General features: G+C 34.7%; 1 protein-coding gene across 1 annotated transcript in view; it reads left to right on the plus strand.

Annotated features, from left to right (window-relative positions):
- Window positions 1-12281: 12281 nt before the first annotated feature.
- Window positions 12282-15075, plus strand: part of LOC106468165 (protein Wnt-7a-like) — an 85619-nt gene continuing 82825 nt past the window's right edge. The window contains exon 1 of the mRNA XM_022396467.1: window positions 12282-12543. Coding sequence (XP_022252175.1) covers window positions 12434-12543 — 110 coding nt within the window. The 5' untranslated portion in view covers window positions 12282-12433. The remainder of the gene's footprint in view (window positions 12544-15075) is intronic.

The following is a 15075-nucleotide window of genomic DNA, read 5'->3' on the forward strand; positions in this document are numbered from 1 at the left end:
GGATGGCAATAGTGTTAATCGATAGTCATGTGGTGGACACAACACAAATAGCTCATTGTGTAGCTTTGCGCTTAACAACAAGTAAAACTTTCTCGTCAAATGTATAATAATCCATTGACTCTTTTATTTTGAAATATTGTTCTAAAATTATGAGTAAAGAAATATACAAAGAAACGAACACTAGAAACCCTAATCACATTTTCTATTTTCTCCCGTAACGCTTAAACAACGCCGAAAGCCATCCCATCCCAATTAGAAAAAAACTGTCATCGTTCTGAAAGACTATTAATCACTTACCAGATTGCATTAAGCGCTCATAATTCTTAACATACTCTTTTCTTCTGCTTTTACTTTGATGTCAATTATTTGTTTCTTCACGAACATCCATTGAGACAAGTAAAAAAATAAAGGTTTTTATCAGGTTTCTGTTTCAGTAACATCAATGGTGAAATTCTCCTTGTACGAATACTCATTTTTTCCAGCACTGGTTTCACAGTTTCTGTAACATCGAGGTTTTTTGTTGTATTTTGCAATACTGAAACAGAACTACTAAAAAAAAAACAAAAAAAAACAAATAATAACAGGACTCTGTAAGAGTTTCCAAAAATTAAACGGTACTACACTTGGAGTACCAAAAAGACCCGTTACTGAGTACCGGAAGGATTTTACTCCTGCATAACGAACTTTTTACAGGTCATTCGATAATGTTTTAAATTCGTAAGGTGTGATATTATTTTTGGTTTATCCTCTCTCTCTCGACATATTTGCGTGTTGGATCTACATGACACGTAACTAGTACCTTTGTTGAGACGTAACTGGTACCTTTGTTGACACGTAACTGGTACCTTTGTTGACACGTAACAAGTACCTTTGTTGACACGTAACTGGTACCTTTGTTGACACGTAACTGGTACCTTTGTTGACACGTAACTGGTACCTTTGTTGACACGTAACTAGTACCTTTGTTGACACGTAGCTGGTACCTTTGTTGACACGTAATTGGTACCTTTGTTTTTACATCACCATAAAATACTTTCTAACAATGTGAGGGAAAATCATATCGTAAATCGATTTTTGGGACCGTCTATAAATTACAGTGAAATGTAAAACAACTGTTTTATGCATCTTACACCATCTTTTCGTCCAAATTATGTATACTTTATACCCGTGTGTAGAATTTAACATTTAAAAATCATAACTTATAAGGCCCATTTCTAATGGCGTATGAAACTTGTGGTCAATGAAAAATAGGGAAAAAAAAGCAATCTGTTTAGTTAGACGTACCTAAGATGTTTGAAAATGGAAATAGAACGTTTTTATTTTCTCAAGAAGACGATATTACATATATCATAGAAAGAAGGCAAAAACTTATAAAACGAATTATGTTATCAGTTTCAAATGCCTTCACTGTTCTATTCAGCTGTAGGTGCATTGTAAAAGTAACAGTCAGTTTCATTATTCGGTTCAAAGGACCTATATACAAAGCTGTTGGCTAGCTGTATTCCCTCTGGTCAATATTTCGAAATGTTTGAACTCCAAGGGTTTTTGACCTGTAGTTTGGCCCGCCCACGTGCGCTTCATGAAGAATGTGATATTTCAACAATCCAGCATTGTGGTAGAAATTTCTCTCACATCTATAAATATTTAAAGATTGATGAATATCATTTTTCTTGTTACTGTGTGTTGTCTTGAAAACTCGAAGGTAAGATCGAATGTTTCCATGCGATTGTCCTTCCATTTCTAGTACTTTGGCCAGTTTTTCTACCCATGATTACAATTCTCTCTATGCTTTACGTATGAACTTTTCGAGTTTCATCTATACATTTATTTATCACTCAAACAAGACTAAACTTTAGAGTTTCACCAAAAGCTACACAAGGCTATCTGCCCATTTTTTATTTTATTCCTGTAAACTCCCAGTGGAGCATAGGGCCGCAACAACACCTCGCCAACGGAAGGTGTTGTTGCAGTTACTTGTAGCAGGTTGGTTTTTACGGGGTGGAGTTGCTAGCCCCGCGCCCAACCCTCTCATCCTGGACTTGGGACCAGGCAAAGGCATGGCATGTTTGGTGTGACGGGGATTCGAACCCGCGATCCTCAGATTACGAGTAGAGCGCCCTAACCACCTGGCCATGCCGGGCCATATCTACCCATAGTCTGATCTAATTTTGGATTTATTGACTAGAGGGTAGGGAGCTAGCCGGTAGCAACCATCACCAATTATTGGACTATTCTTCTGTGACCGAATAGTGGAATTTGATCGATACTCTTATATGTCACCCACGAACGGGGCGCAAACCGTAAACCATCGGATTCTCAGTCTGTGCGCGTAACGCATTTGATCCCGTCCGGCCATAAATGAAATAAAAAAAATATTTCAATGTATGTAATTATACTTATCAGTTTGCCCCCCAGTGGCACAGTGGTATGTCTGCGAACTTACAACGCTAGAAACCGGGTTTCGATACCCGTGGTGGGCAGAGCACAGATAGCCCATTGTGCAGCTTTGTGCATAACTACAAAAAACAAATTTATCAGTTTTTATTAACAAATATACATTGATAAAATAAAAATTTGTATGTATATTAAACTTTAAATACCCCCTTCCCCCAAAGAAAAAATGCACACACACATATTTTTTAATGTTTCTACACTTGATTTTAATCTTGATTCTATAAATGAAGACGATAGTTAGTACGATGTAGATTTAAGTCCTTTGTTATTGTGTAGACAATCCCTTTGTTCCGTATCAGCGTGCAGAATCATCCATGTAAAGTACAACTGCTTTGTCGCACCGCCAAAAGAGTAGCCCTCTAGCGGAACTAAGAGAGTTATCACATGCCGACCCATGTCAGGAAGACAAAAAATTAGTGTTTGATAAAAAAAAAAGGGTCACACTGTAATAAAATATGTTTTCGAAAAAAAATATGAAGAAAACCTCTTCGCTTAGGGTTAATATCTTTAAAACTCTTGTCTCTAGTTAACGTTAATTGACCAGGATACACAGGATTAATGATTGACTTATTCCAACCGGAGACGATTGGAGGGAAGCATTAGTTTTCCTGTTATTACCTTGATCACTGAGATAACTCGTCCCAATGGGTCAAACATTCTATCAGACTATAGATAAATGCGGAAGTTAGAACGGTGTTAATATAAAAAATCCTTGTTTGGATTGGTACGTTTCACCAAATCAAAGTAATAACGTAAATGTATATATATATATATATACTCTGTGAAAAAAAAAAGCTCACAATTATGAATAATTTATATATTTGCACGATATCTATTAGGATTATCATTTCGCAACCTTATACCGTGATACATTTCAGTTATATTAATGTTTTAATTTTTAACGTTTTTATTAATTCAAGCTACACGAAAACACGAATTTGGTCGAACATTTTCTCACAGTGTTCGTTACTTTATCTTCAAGAAGAAGAGATAACAGAAACACAAAACTCATATTCTGTATTTCACATGGCTAAGCGATAAGTTTGAAAACATATAACCCTAAAATTTGGGTTTGATCCCTCCGGTGAGCATCGTTCATATATCCCAAAACAATAACTAGAATAATATTTAAGTAATTAAAAAAAAATATTTACTCATTTTTATTTGTTTGTTTTTAAGCACAAAGATACACAATGGGCTATCCGTGCTGTGCCTACTACTGATATCGAAACCCGGTTTTTAGAGTAAGAAGCCTTCAGACTTACCGTTGAGCCACTGGAGAACTCACAAAAAGTTGGATTAGGAATAAGATGTATTTACCGTTTTAATTCACAGATGTCTCTGTTAACATAACATCACTTATCAACTTTGGAAACTGAATAAATAACACAGATATTTAAAGTTACTTCAAGGTTTTAGTGTAAACCCAAAAAATACATTGAACTAGAAAAACAAAACAAGTTGTATACGCAATCAGTTTTTCTACATCAATCTTTACCAAAGATATGATATAAACAGATCAATAATAACTTATTTTTCACAACTAGTTATTATTATTACATGTAGTTTGAATTATGCTTAGATCTTTATACTAATTATTTTAATACTTCTTTATAAGTTAGCGGGAAATATCGAGTAAAACATATTAAAGGATTGGTCTGATTGTAAATAAGACGAAACAAGAATTTACAGTATAAGTCTAGGTGCAACTCGGATCAAACAGAATTTTATAAAACAGGTCTTTTTTGAAACTCGGATAAAACAAGATTTTATAGAACGAGTCTCGTTAGAACTCAGATTAAACAGGATTTTATATGACGAGTCTCGTTGGAACTCAGATTAAACAGGATTTTACAGTACAGGTCTTTTTTGAAATTCGGATAAAACAAGATTTCATAGAACGAGTCTCGTTGGAACTCAGATTAAACAGGATTTTATATGACGAGTCTCGTTGGAACTCAGATTAAACAGGATTTTATATGACGAGTCTTGTTGGAACTCAGATTAAACAGGATTTTACAGTACAGGTCTTTTTGGAACTCGGATAAAACAGGATTTTACAGAACAAGTCTCGTTGGAACTCAGATTAAACAGGATTTTATATGACGAGTCTCGTTGGAACTCAGATTAAACAGGATTTTATATGACGAGTCTCGTTGGAACTCAGATTAAACAGGATTTTACAGTACAGGTCTTTTTGGAACTCGGATAAAACAGGATTTTACAGAACAAGTCTCGTTGGAACTCGGATTAAACAGGATTTTACATGACAGGTTACGTTGGAACTCGTATTAAACAGGATTTTATATGACAGGATTCGCTGAAAATTAACTTAGCGAATTACCAATGAAAAGAGTAAGGGATTTTTCGAACGAAATATTTAGAATAAAAAAGCTTTTTGAAAGATCCATAGTTTAGTCTTTAAGATTTTATCATGAGGCTATCGTTCTGGTTACTGGTATGACTTTAGTGACTTCGTTTCATATGTCACGCAACACTAGGGGAAAAAGTTGCACATGGGGGAAATGGGTATCGTTTTTTAAATTTATAATCAAAATGAATTTTGATAGGTGGCGTTGGAAGGTATTGTTGTGGAAGTTACATTTTTACAAAATGCCTTATTAGCATTCGTCTGCTACGCTAGAAGCAAATAGGTTCGATACTGGGTCAACCTATCCAGTCCAACGGCTTATGAACGTGTACCCAGCAGGCCTTTTTTATCTGTTTTAAAGAAACGTACATGTAAAGAAATTGTCACTTAGTGTTTGTTTGTTGTTAACACAAAACTGCACAATGGGCTAATTGTGCTCTTCTCACAGCAAATATTGTAACTCGGTTTAACGTTTTAAGCCCTCACGCTTACCGCTAATCCATCAGGTGTGTATTTGGGGGGGGGGGACTTTAAGCTGATGGATAGTATTATAATGATTGTTCTAGCGCAACGTTTCCCAAAGTGTGGGGCGCAAGTAATCTCTTGGGAGGGCGTGAGCAATTAGGATGTAATAAATAGTGCAATAATGTAAAATTAAACTTTTTAATATACTTTTTATTAATGAAAATAATAAGTAATTACTACAACACGTGTAGCATTTTAATTTGAAACTGTATATTAACTTACTCTTTCACTCATGGGCTCGTGGGATATCTGCTCTATCATTTGGAGGTGATAGGTCACCCATCGCTAACTCTTGGGCTACTCTTCACCAACTAATAGTAAGATTGACCGTCACATTATAACGTCCCCACAGGTGAAAGAGCGAGCATGTCCGTTCGGTGACCGGGATTCGAACCCGCGACCCTCAGATTACGAGTCGAGCACCCTGACCACCAGGCCTGAACACGAAGCTGCCAATTTGCCAAAGTTTAAAAGTGTAAATAAATATAGTTTTATACTAGCTTTTTATGACATCTCTTGCCTTCAGTTGCTTGTCAGAGTTTCAAAGTGTAAATAAATATAGTTTCATACTAGCTTTTTATGACATCTCTTGCCTTCTGTTACTTGTCAGAGTTTCAAAGTGTAAATAAATATAGTTTCATACTAGCTTTTTATGACATCTCTTGCCTTTTGTTACTTGTCAGAGTTTCAAAGTGTAAATAAATATAGTTTCATACTAGCTTTTTATGACATCTCTTGCCTTCACTTTCTGATCTTGAGTTTCATAAATAATTGTTATTTTATTTGTTTTATACTTTTCGTGAAGAGATACTCCAGTGGTATCTCTGCTAGCCATTCTTAATTCTGAACTGATAAACTAGAGGGATGGCAAATAGCTAACAGCACCCACCGTCAATTATTGCGCTACTCTTATCTGATCGAATAGTTGGATATGACCGTCACGCTTATAGCGCACCCTCAACCCTAAAGTGCGCAGCGAGTTTTTGCTACAGCGGGATGCAAACCATGAATCTCAGGATTCACAGAGCGGGTACGCTAATGCTAAGCCACGCACGACCATAAGGGTTAAATATACGCATTTTTCTAATAACCTATCCATTATTATAGTAGGTGGGGGTTGAAAAAACAAATGAAGCGGTCAAAAGAACCATCTTGTCACATGCCATCATTTGAAAATAATTTTTCCAGTAAAGAAAAAAGACTGAATTCACGCGAACTGAAGAAAGAATAATAAATGAACACCCCTAATATTGTGGGATTTCGATGTTACTCTGAGAAAAGAGGGAGAAATTATTGGTTCTTTCAAGATACGAACAAGGTGTGATAACACCCTTTTCTCGTTTCGAATTTTGAGTAATCTTTGATGTTAGTGACTAGAACTCTACAAGACTAGCTACGTCATGAAACCTGTAACTAATTAACGAAACTAATAAAAAGATGTATTTTTTTACTCAAATAAAACATTTTTTACTTCTATATAAACAACGTCTTGGGTACTAGGGTTATTTTCCTCAAAACAAGTCTTTTTCTTGCGTTTTAAATGCATTAATATAGTATCAACGGACCTTACTGTATATGAATGTGTGTGTTGTTATACAGCATGTCAATCTCATCTGTGATGAACCATACCGAAAGACACGTTTATTCAGATAATCATTTATCGTAAGCCCTCAGGTCCCTAGCTCGAATCCCGTCACTGAACATCCTCACTCTTTTAGCCATGACGGCGTTATAATGTGACGGTCAATCCTACTATTCGCCCATGTATTAGCGACGGGTGACCTATCACTTCCAAATGATAATGCACGTAGCCCATAACTTAATAAAATGATAGGTAGTTTTATGATATATGCGTGTAGTATATGACATCGAGAGTATTTCTAATACAACAAAACATGACAACCGTATTTCTTTAAAGAATTTGGGCAAATATCATAATTAATAAGAGATTCCTTCAGTTATTTTTAACATCAAACACTACTGCTTATGTATTTAATTCTTCAAGCTTTACGTGCGCTGCTCGTAGTTATATTACAAGTCTATGTGGTTATCTAGAATTTTCACATGCATACATTGTCGCCGCCCATTATTATATGTATTCTATATATTTACATATTGGCATCTCTTGCTGCTATCAAGACAAACTTAAACAGACTTACACTGAATGTTTTGTTGCTTTTTCGCGAATTTTTTGTACGTCCGACAAAGTATAATCTTTACGCTCTTCCCGTCACGAGTCTCGTGTAGCGTTATTACAATGACAAACATAGATATTCCATTGTTGCTGACTTTCATTTTTTGGTCCTCCTTATTCTTCGTGTTTACTTGTCATGCAAGTTTTGACTGATAAATTACGCATAGTTTAATTTAAAATTATAGCGAAACGCTCAGAAGCTCTATTTTTCGATTCTATACGCTCTCTAATTTTGACCGTAATTGTGTTTCGCGTTATGTTTTTATACTGAAAACGTGAATAAAACTACACGATTTCGTAAGCCTTTAAGGTAAAGAAAATGTTACTTCAATTCTTTGGATAGAAATATGTATATATTTGAATACTACTCTAAAAATCATTCTGTAGAACACTGCTCTTAACGTAAGTCCGCAAATTTCCTGCAGTTAACTATACAAAACCAAAACATCGCTTCTCTCGCCGTATGGTGCAAAATATTTAAATAAAATAACACTTCACTCAATATTCTAATTAGAAAAAATCCCGATAATTTTTATCAAATTAAATAGCCTACTAAAGATCCTACAGCGTCTTCTCTTGTGCGAGGATCATTTAGTCCAATGTTAGAAATTTAGATCTTAGCTATACACACATATATGATTATATATACATATGTATATGATTAATCTCGATCCTTTTCTTGTGCGAGGATAATTTACTCCAACGATAGAAATTCGGACCTTATAACTTATCAACTTAGATCTACAGAGGTTCCTCTTATGGGAGGATCATTTACTCTATTAAGAGAGAGTTAGGCCTTATAGGTGTATATATGATCAACTTAGATCCAGTAGCAACGTCAAGGGGAGGCGAGATGTAGAGAGTGCATGCCATCTCTAATATTTGTTTACCTTTCCTAAAATTTGCACTGAAAAAAATGTTTAGTAAAAGCTACATCTCTCAGGATATATCTTCAGTTATTAGACAATTCTACACAAAATAAAAAAAAATCCATCGACAACACATCATCCAATCTTCAGTTAGTTCTTATAGGTTCTCAGTTGATTTTCCTTTTTTTTTCCATATATAATTTGAAAAAAAAATAAAGCTTTTGCCCCCAACCCATCTGCCTGTCGCCCCTTTTCTCCCAACTTCCATGATGCTAGCGCCCCCCCCCCCCCACTAACTAGATTCTATAGAAGTTTCTTTTGTGCGAGGATAGTTTAACCACATATAAGAAACTTAGATCTTAACTGCGCATGTGAGTAGCTTTTTATCCTTATCCAATTGGTGGTGTTTTACATTAAGAAATAAATGCTAGAATTATTCTACGGTTCAGAAACTTACTTACTTCGTTGAGATCGAGATGAGAGAAATGATTTGGTTTGAATTTACGAGAAGTTAACTTTCTGATGTGTGAATGAGTTAGACATAATTGATATAAATCACAGTTCGTCACTTAATCTACCTCACACCGAAACATTTTTTTTGCGTGAAAATTGATGATATGAATACCGTCTGGACCACTACTATGTCTGTTGTGGTAACATAGTCTGGACCACTACTATGTCTGTTGTATCCAAGCCCTCTTGCTGTGCCCTCCACTCCGAATATAGCAGATATAACTACATCCTTTTTATTTTCAGTCATAACTTCTTATAACTTTTTATTGCTTTCGAGGCTCGTTTCAAATTCTTGAAATCGAATGGTAAAGATGACGTTTTTCAAGACGTGACGTATTTCCTCTATGTGGTTCTCAAATTTTTTCGTTAAGCTTTTTTTTGAAGTAGAAGCCCATGTCTAATTTTTAGAAAATTAAAAAAAAACTCGAAGCAAAAATTAATATTTTTTAACACTTACACATTATTAAAGAACGATGTGGTTGTTTTTTATGGCACAGTTACAAAATATATGGTGTAATATTTGCCAGTTTCAATGGAAGAACACAGGCGAATCTATGCAAGCGTAGAGCGAGCCTAGAAGTGAAGAGAATGGTGTGTAGCTGAAATTGTGCGTATTCTAGATTTTTACATTTTTACCACCGATATTAGTTTCAGGCACCACCGGTGGGTACGTGTACTACAGTTTGATCTAACGCAATGCTTTTAAACATGTGAATTGTCTTATGTTCTTCCTAACATACGGCTAATATTACGCGTGCTTAAAAATAATTACGATTTGTTCAATCTTAAAACTTTAAGCCCCCGGGTGGCACAGCGGTATGTATGCGGACTTTCAACGCTAGAATCCGGGTTTCGATACCCGTGATGGGCAGAGCACAGATAGCCCATTGTGATAGCTTTGTGCTTAATTGCAAACAAACAAACAAGCAAACAAAATTTAAAACTTTAGAGCAAAGGAAAGCACCAAGAAAACGTTTTGGTGTATATATGTTGGTGTTGTTACTACATGCAAACGTGAAACAAGCTCTTCGTCGGTTTCTTTCAAGTTTGGCATGCTCATTGATAAGGTTCGAACTAGATGTCTTTTGATTGTGTGAGCCGGAATGACGTCATACTTGAACCAGAAATAATAAACGTAAAAGTCGTCTTAATGATTAATAAATTATTGTCTTAGTGAACTGATTTGATAGCATTATAATCAGGGATTTACTTTTAGTAAACAGTGTGCCCTAAAATGGCCTTCGATCAATTAGTTTCAACGCGTGAAAAGTAAACACTAACATAATAAAAATTACCTTGTCATGCCGAGCAATATTCTTTGACCATAATTAAAATCTCGTTCTATGACCAATAAGTGAGTCTGTGGGAGAAGAAATATTAGTGATTACGTAACCGCTTTATAACCGTTATTCAAGACTTTTAGTGCATCTTTGTGGACTATGTGGATCTGACGTAACAGTGATATCACATTTCCAGTAAATATCTGGCGTAGTGGTGTGAAATGATCTTAACCACAATGATTTGAACTGGTCTACAAATAAACACATATAACATAATATGTTCGCGAGTGTGAAAATGTGCAAACTTATCCAAATATTCGACCTTTTAGCGCATTTTATTTGTATCGAAATGTATTTCCTACTGTTATAAAGGTTGCATAAAAACAGATTCAACTTGAAGCTCAAGCACGCAGTTGTAGGAAATAATGACATATCGTTGCATAAATTCCATAAAACACTAATATTCTTTATCCTACACTAAATGATCTCGAGTTAATTCCTGACTTAAGTTCCCTCCAATCTTGTCAGATATCTAGTGTTTTATATGTAGGGCTAATTTTGAAGGATGAATAATCATACACTACGTACCGCGTGCAAAAAAAAAAAATATAGTTTTAATAGAATATCAATCAACTGTGACAGGTTGTAAGGTAAATTTCAACGGTTTTACTCACGTTAAAAGGTATTTTCTCATTACTACGTATTATATACAACCAGATCCTCTGTTTTCGACTGTGCGTGTTGTCCATAATTTTATATGAACTTCGACGTGTGTCGCATCTGTAGAAATGACAGCATTCGGTCCAAGGAATATTGAAATATTGTTAACTATCGCTTCTGCTTGTCACACCGAACACATTGCACATTGATTACAATCTTCTTAATTATCATAACTTTTGCAACGTTTCACCTTTGCATGCCCACGAAGGAATATTTCAGTTGTCTTCAGAGTCCTCAGTTTAATCAACAACTTTGGAACCGTAATCACAAGAAAAGACTGTAACCACGAGTCTCTAACATCTGATAAAAACGAGCCCCTTTCACGCACAGGAGAAGTAAGAAATTGTAAGGTTATGAAAAAAAAGTAAAAACAAAGGAAGATCGTAACATAAAATTGCAGGAATGAGTTCTGAAACCAATGATGAGTCCAGGCAAAAAGTGTGATTTTGTTCTCATAAATTTATCATTTAAAAAATTATTTCGTACACCCAGAAAAACAGAAAAGTGCTCATCATGAGAATAGATCTCTTAAAGGCACTCTGAATTACCTCTATGAAACTAGTACAGATATATAATACAAAATTATAATCCTACCGTACTTACTTGGAATATATTCCTTATTTTTGTACTGATAAAATTTTGTGCTCGGTGTTCCAAATACGTCGATTTACAAAAACGTGGGAAGGTGTAGATTTGTAAAATAAATCTATCAATTTGTTGATTTATCTATTTTTATCTAACCATATTTTAAAAACAGTTTCTATGTTGTTAATAAAACAAAAAAAGACCAACGATAGTAAGGTTGTTGTAATGACGCACGTTTAAAGCGACCAATAGCATAAAGAACTTTTTTCATCTGTTACTTTTCACGAGAGGCTTTTCCAACCAATGAGAAACCACAGCCACTTCGATTGGCTTTTCTTATCGCAATCTCACCAGGCTTCGAGAGTTCCCATCGCCACTTAGTAGAAGTGTCGGCTCATGCTGACAGAACCTGTCCTCGCGCCGCAGACGCTCTAAACCGTTACCAGGGTAACCCCCGTGCACTGTTGACGGATTGTGTGAAGTAAATTAATCAAATAATGACAATTATACCATTCTTGCTGTTTCATGCTTTGTTGTTTTAACAACTTACTAACTAGTCTTTTGAGTTCCTGTTTTAGCCTCCTATCGACTAAGGAGCTTAAACAGAAAGCGCAAGTTTTCTTATCCTGGACTCCTACCATGCTATCTCTGCTTGACTCCTGTGTCATGAGGGTACCGCAACGTTTGGATTAGATATTTAGTACTTTTACAACTCACCGATCTTCCCTGGGTGTTCCTCCCCCCTTCGGCTATGGACGTATAATTTAGCCAGGGACGATATGCTACCGAAGTACAAGTTATATTGAGCCACAGAGACGCTATGCTACCGAAGTACAAGTTATATTGAGCCATACAAAATCCCTTCTAAAGCTATTCACCAAGACCAGCAGTGAAATATACATCTCTGAAACATTCTGTCAAGATGAGGACTTTAGGGTTATGGAAAAAAATTATGCTGGATAAGTGTTTTCTATGGATAACAATGATCTTGTTGATGGCTTTTCCACAGCAACAAGTTTCCGGCAACTGGATGTAAGTAATTTAGACATCTGTTTAACTGTCAAATTATAGATGTACTATCAGGGGATACCTGTTAAGGAAGGAAAAATAATAAAAAGTACAATGTTAGATAATGCCCCCCTTCTTTTTTTATTTTGTTATTAAATCCCTAATGACCTCATTAGATGCTAATCACAAACCCTGTTTAGTGGAAGATAATAACTGATTCATTTTACTGAAAAAGTAATTGTGTCTTTAAACTGAAACCCAAAAGTCTATAAAGAAGCAGAAATGTGTCCTATTCAGGGAGTTTTTTATCCCTCTTAACGGGCAAAAATTCGAAGATAAAGTAGTCCGTGTATACTGTCGGACAGTTTCCAGTTACCATACCAAACATTATGGTAATCGAGCCAGCCAGCTCTGAGTGATGTATGTTAAACCAACACATAATGGATCATACTTATTGTAAGATTTATGTATTTCTAATAAGTTTATAAATTTCAAGATTAACATTGGTACATTATAGAACAAACAAATAAAGTCATTAATAAAATTTAGATCAGTTTATGCGCTCCATTTTTTCCCTGGACATAGACTTATCACGTTTCTTAAACTCATCAGTTCCTTCTTATTCCAGTTGAAATATAGTTATATCAGTATTCTAGTTTCCTGTTCGTTTGTTACAATTAGATGCAAGATAACACACGAGTATTATATCTCCTTAGACTTCCTGTTATAGTAAATATATAATGGTTTTAAATAAACGTTTGTATCCCCAGTAAGTTTTGATACAAAGCAGATAAGGCTATGTATATGTATATGTCTTCGTATCCCACGTTTCTTCTTGTAGATACAATAAGGCTATGTATATGTATATGTCTTCGTATCCCACGTTTCTTCTTGTAGATACAATAAGGCTATGTATATGTATATGTTTTCGTATCCCACGTTTCTTCTTGTAGATACAATAAGGCTATGCATATATATATGTGTGTGTGTCTTCGTAGCCCACGTTTCTTCTTGTAGATACAGTAAGGCTATGTATATATATATATGTGTGTCTTCGTAGCCCACGTTTCTTCTTGTAGATACAGTAAGGCTATGTATATATATATATATGTGTGTCTTCGTAGCCCACGTTTCTTCTTGTAGATACAATAAGGCTATGTATATATATATATATATGTGTCTTCGTAGCCCACGTTTCTTCTTGTAGATACAATAAGGCTATGTATATATATATATATATGTGTCTTCGTAGCCCACGTTTCTTCTTGTAGATACAATAAGGCTATGTTCTACTTTAGGCTTTACATCTTTAACTCCTTATTATACTTAGAAATGACTCTTGTATTAAACATTATGTTTCATGTCTTATCGCCATAAATACTCTCTTGTTTTTACTGCTAACGTGGTTCTATGTCAGGTATTTGCACTCTGTCCTTTCTTGCTACAGTTGGAAAGTTTTACTAATTAATCTTTGAACTCCTTATTTATTCTCTTAATACAGACAGACGTCTTTGTGCACATGTTTGTTGTTTATTTTTCAACTTAAAATATTGTTCTTTCATTTTTCTTTACTCTCAGTACGTTATCATTCAAGTTAAAATGAGAAATCTCCTTATGTATTTGTGTCTATTGTCTTCTTTTTACCACAGAAGAATTATATATGAATTGCTGTAATTTATGCCTTCTTCTTCAGTGAGACTAGATGTGTAAGTTTTTTGCACCTTTTTTTGGAAGAATGAGATTAAACCAGATTTTGTAGGCTATTATGTTTTGTAGGTTATGCATCTATTATGTTTATGACAGTCTTTTTACTTGTTGCATAAATAGAGTGGAATTATATATCTATCCTGAAGCCCATGCTTTTCTGTTTTCTTATGTATATTCGTGTGTTTTTCTCTATTTTCTTATGCGTATTTGTATGTTTTTTCTCTCTTTTCTTATGTGTATTTGTATGTTTTTTCTTTTTTCTTATGTGTATGTTTTTCTCTTTTTTCTTATGTGTATTTGTATGTTTTTTCTCTTTTCTTATGTGTATGTGTATGTTTTTCTCTCTTTTCTTATGTGTATTTGTATGTTTTTCTATTTTCTTATGTGTATTTGTATGTTTTTTCTATTTTCTTATGTGTATTTGTATGTTATGATTTCATGTTACAATTAATGAAAAAGTTGTATGTATTTGTATAACTTGTTAATGTAATTTTTTTTAAACTTAGTTCTTTAACCTTTTATTTTGCTTGGAAGATAGATCATTTTCACATGTTGTAACTGTTATTGAGGGATAGATCACTTTCACATGTTGTAACTGTTATTGAGGGATAGATCACTTTCACATGTTGTAACTGTTATTGAGGGATAGATCTGTTTCACATGTTATAACTGTTATTGAGGGATAGATCAGTTTCACATGTTGTAACTGTTATTGGGAGATAGATCAGTTTTACATGTTGTAACTGTTATTGGGAGATAGATCAGTTTCACATGTTATAACTGTTATTGAGGGATAGATCAGTTTCACATGTTGTAACTGTTATTGGGAGATAGATCAGTTTTACATGT

This window comes from Limulus polyphemus, unplaced genomic scaffold (genome assembly GCF_000517525.1).
Source record: "Limulus polyphemus unplaced genomic scaffold, Limulus_polyphemus-2.1.2 Scaffold2898, whole genome shotgun sequence".
Taxonomy (NCBI): domain Eukaryota; kingdom Metazoa; phylum Arthropoda; class Merostomata; order Xiphosura; family Limulidae; genus Limulus; species Limulus polyphemus.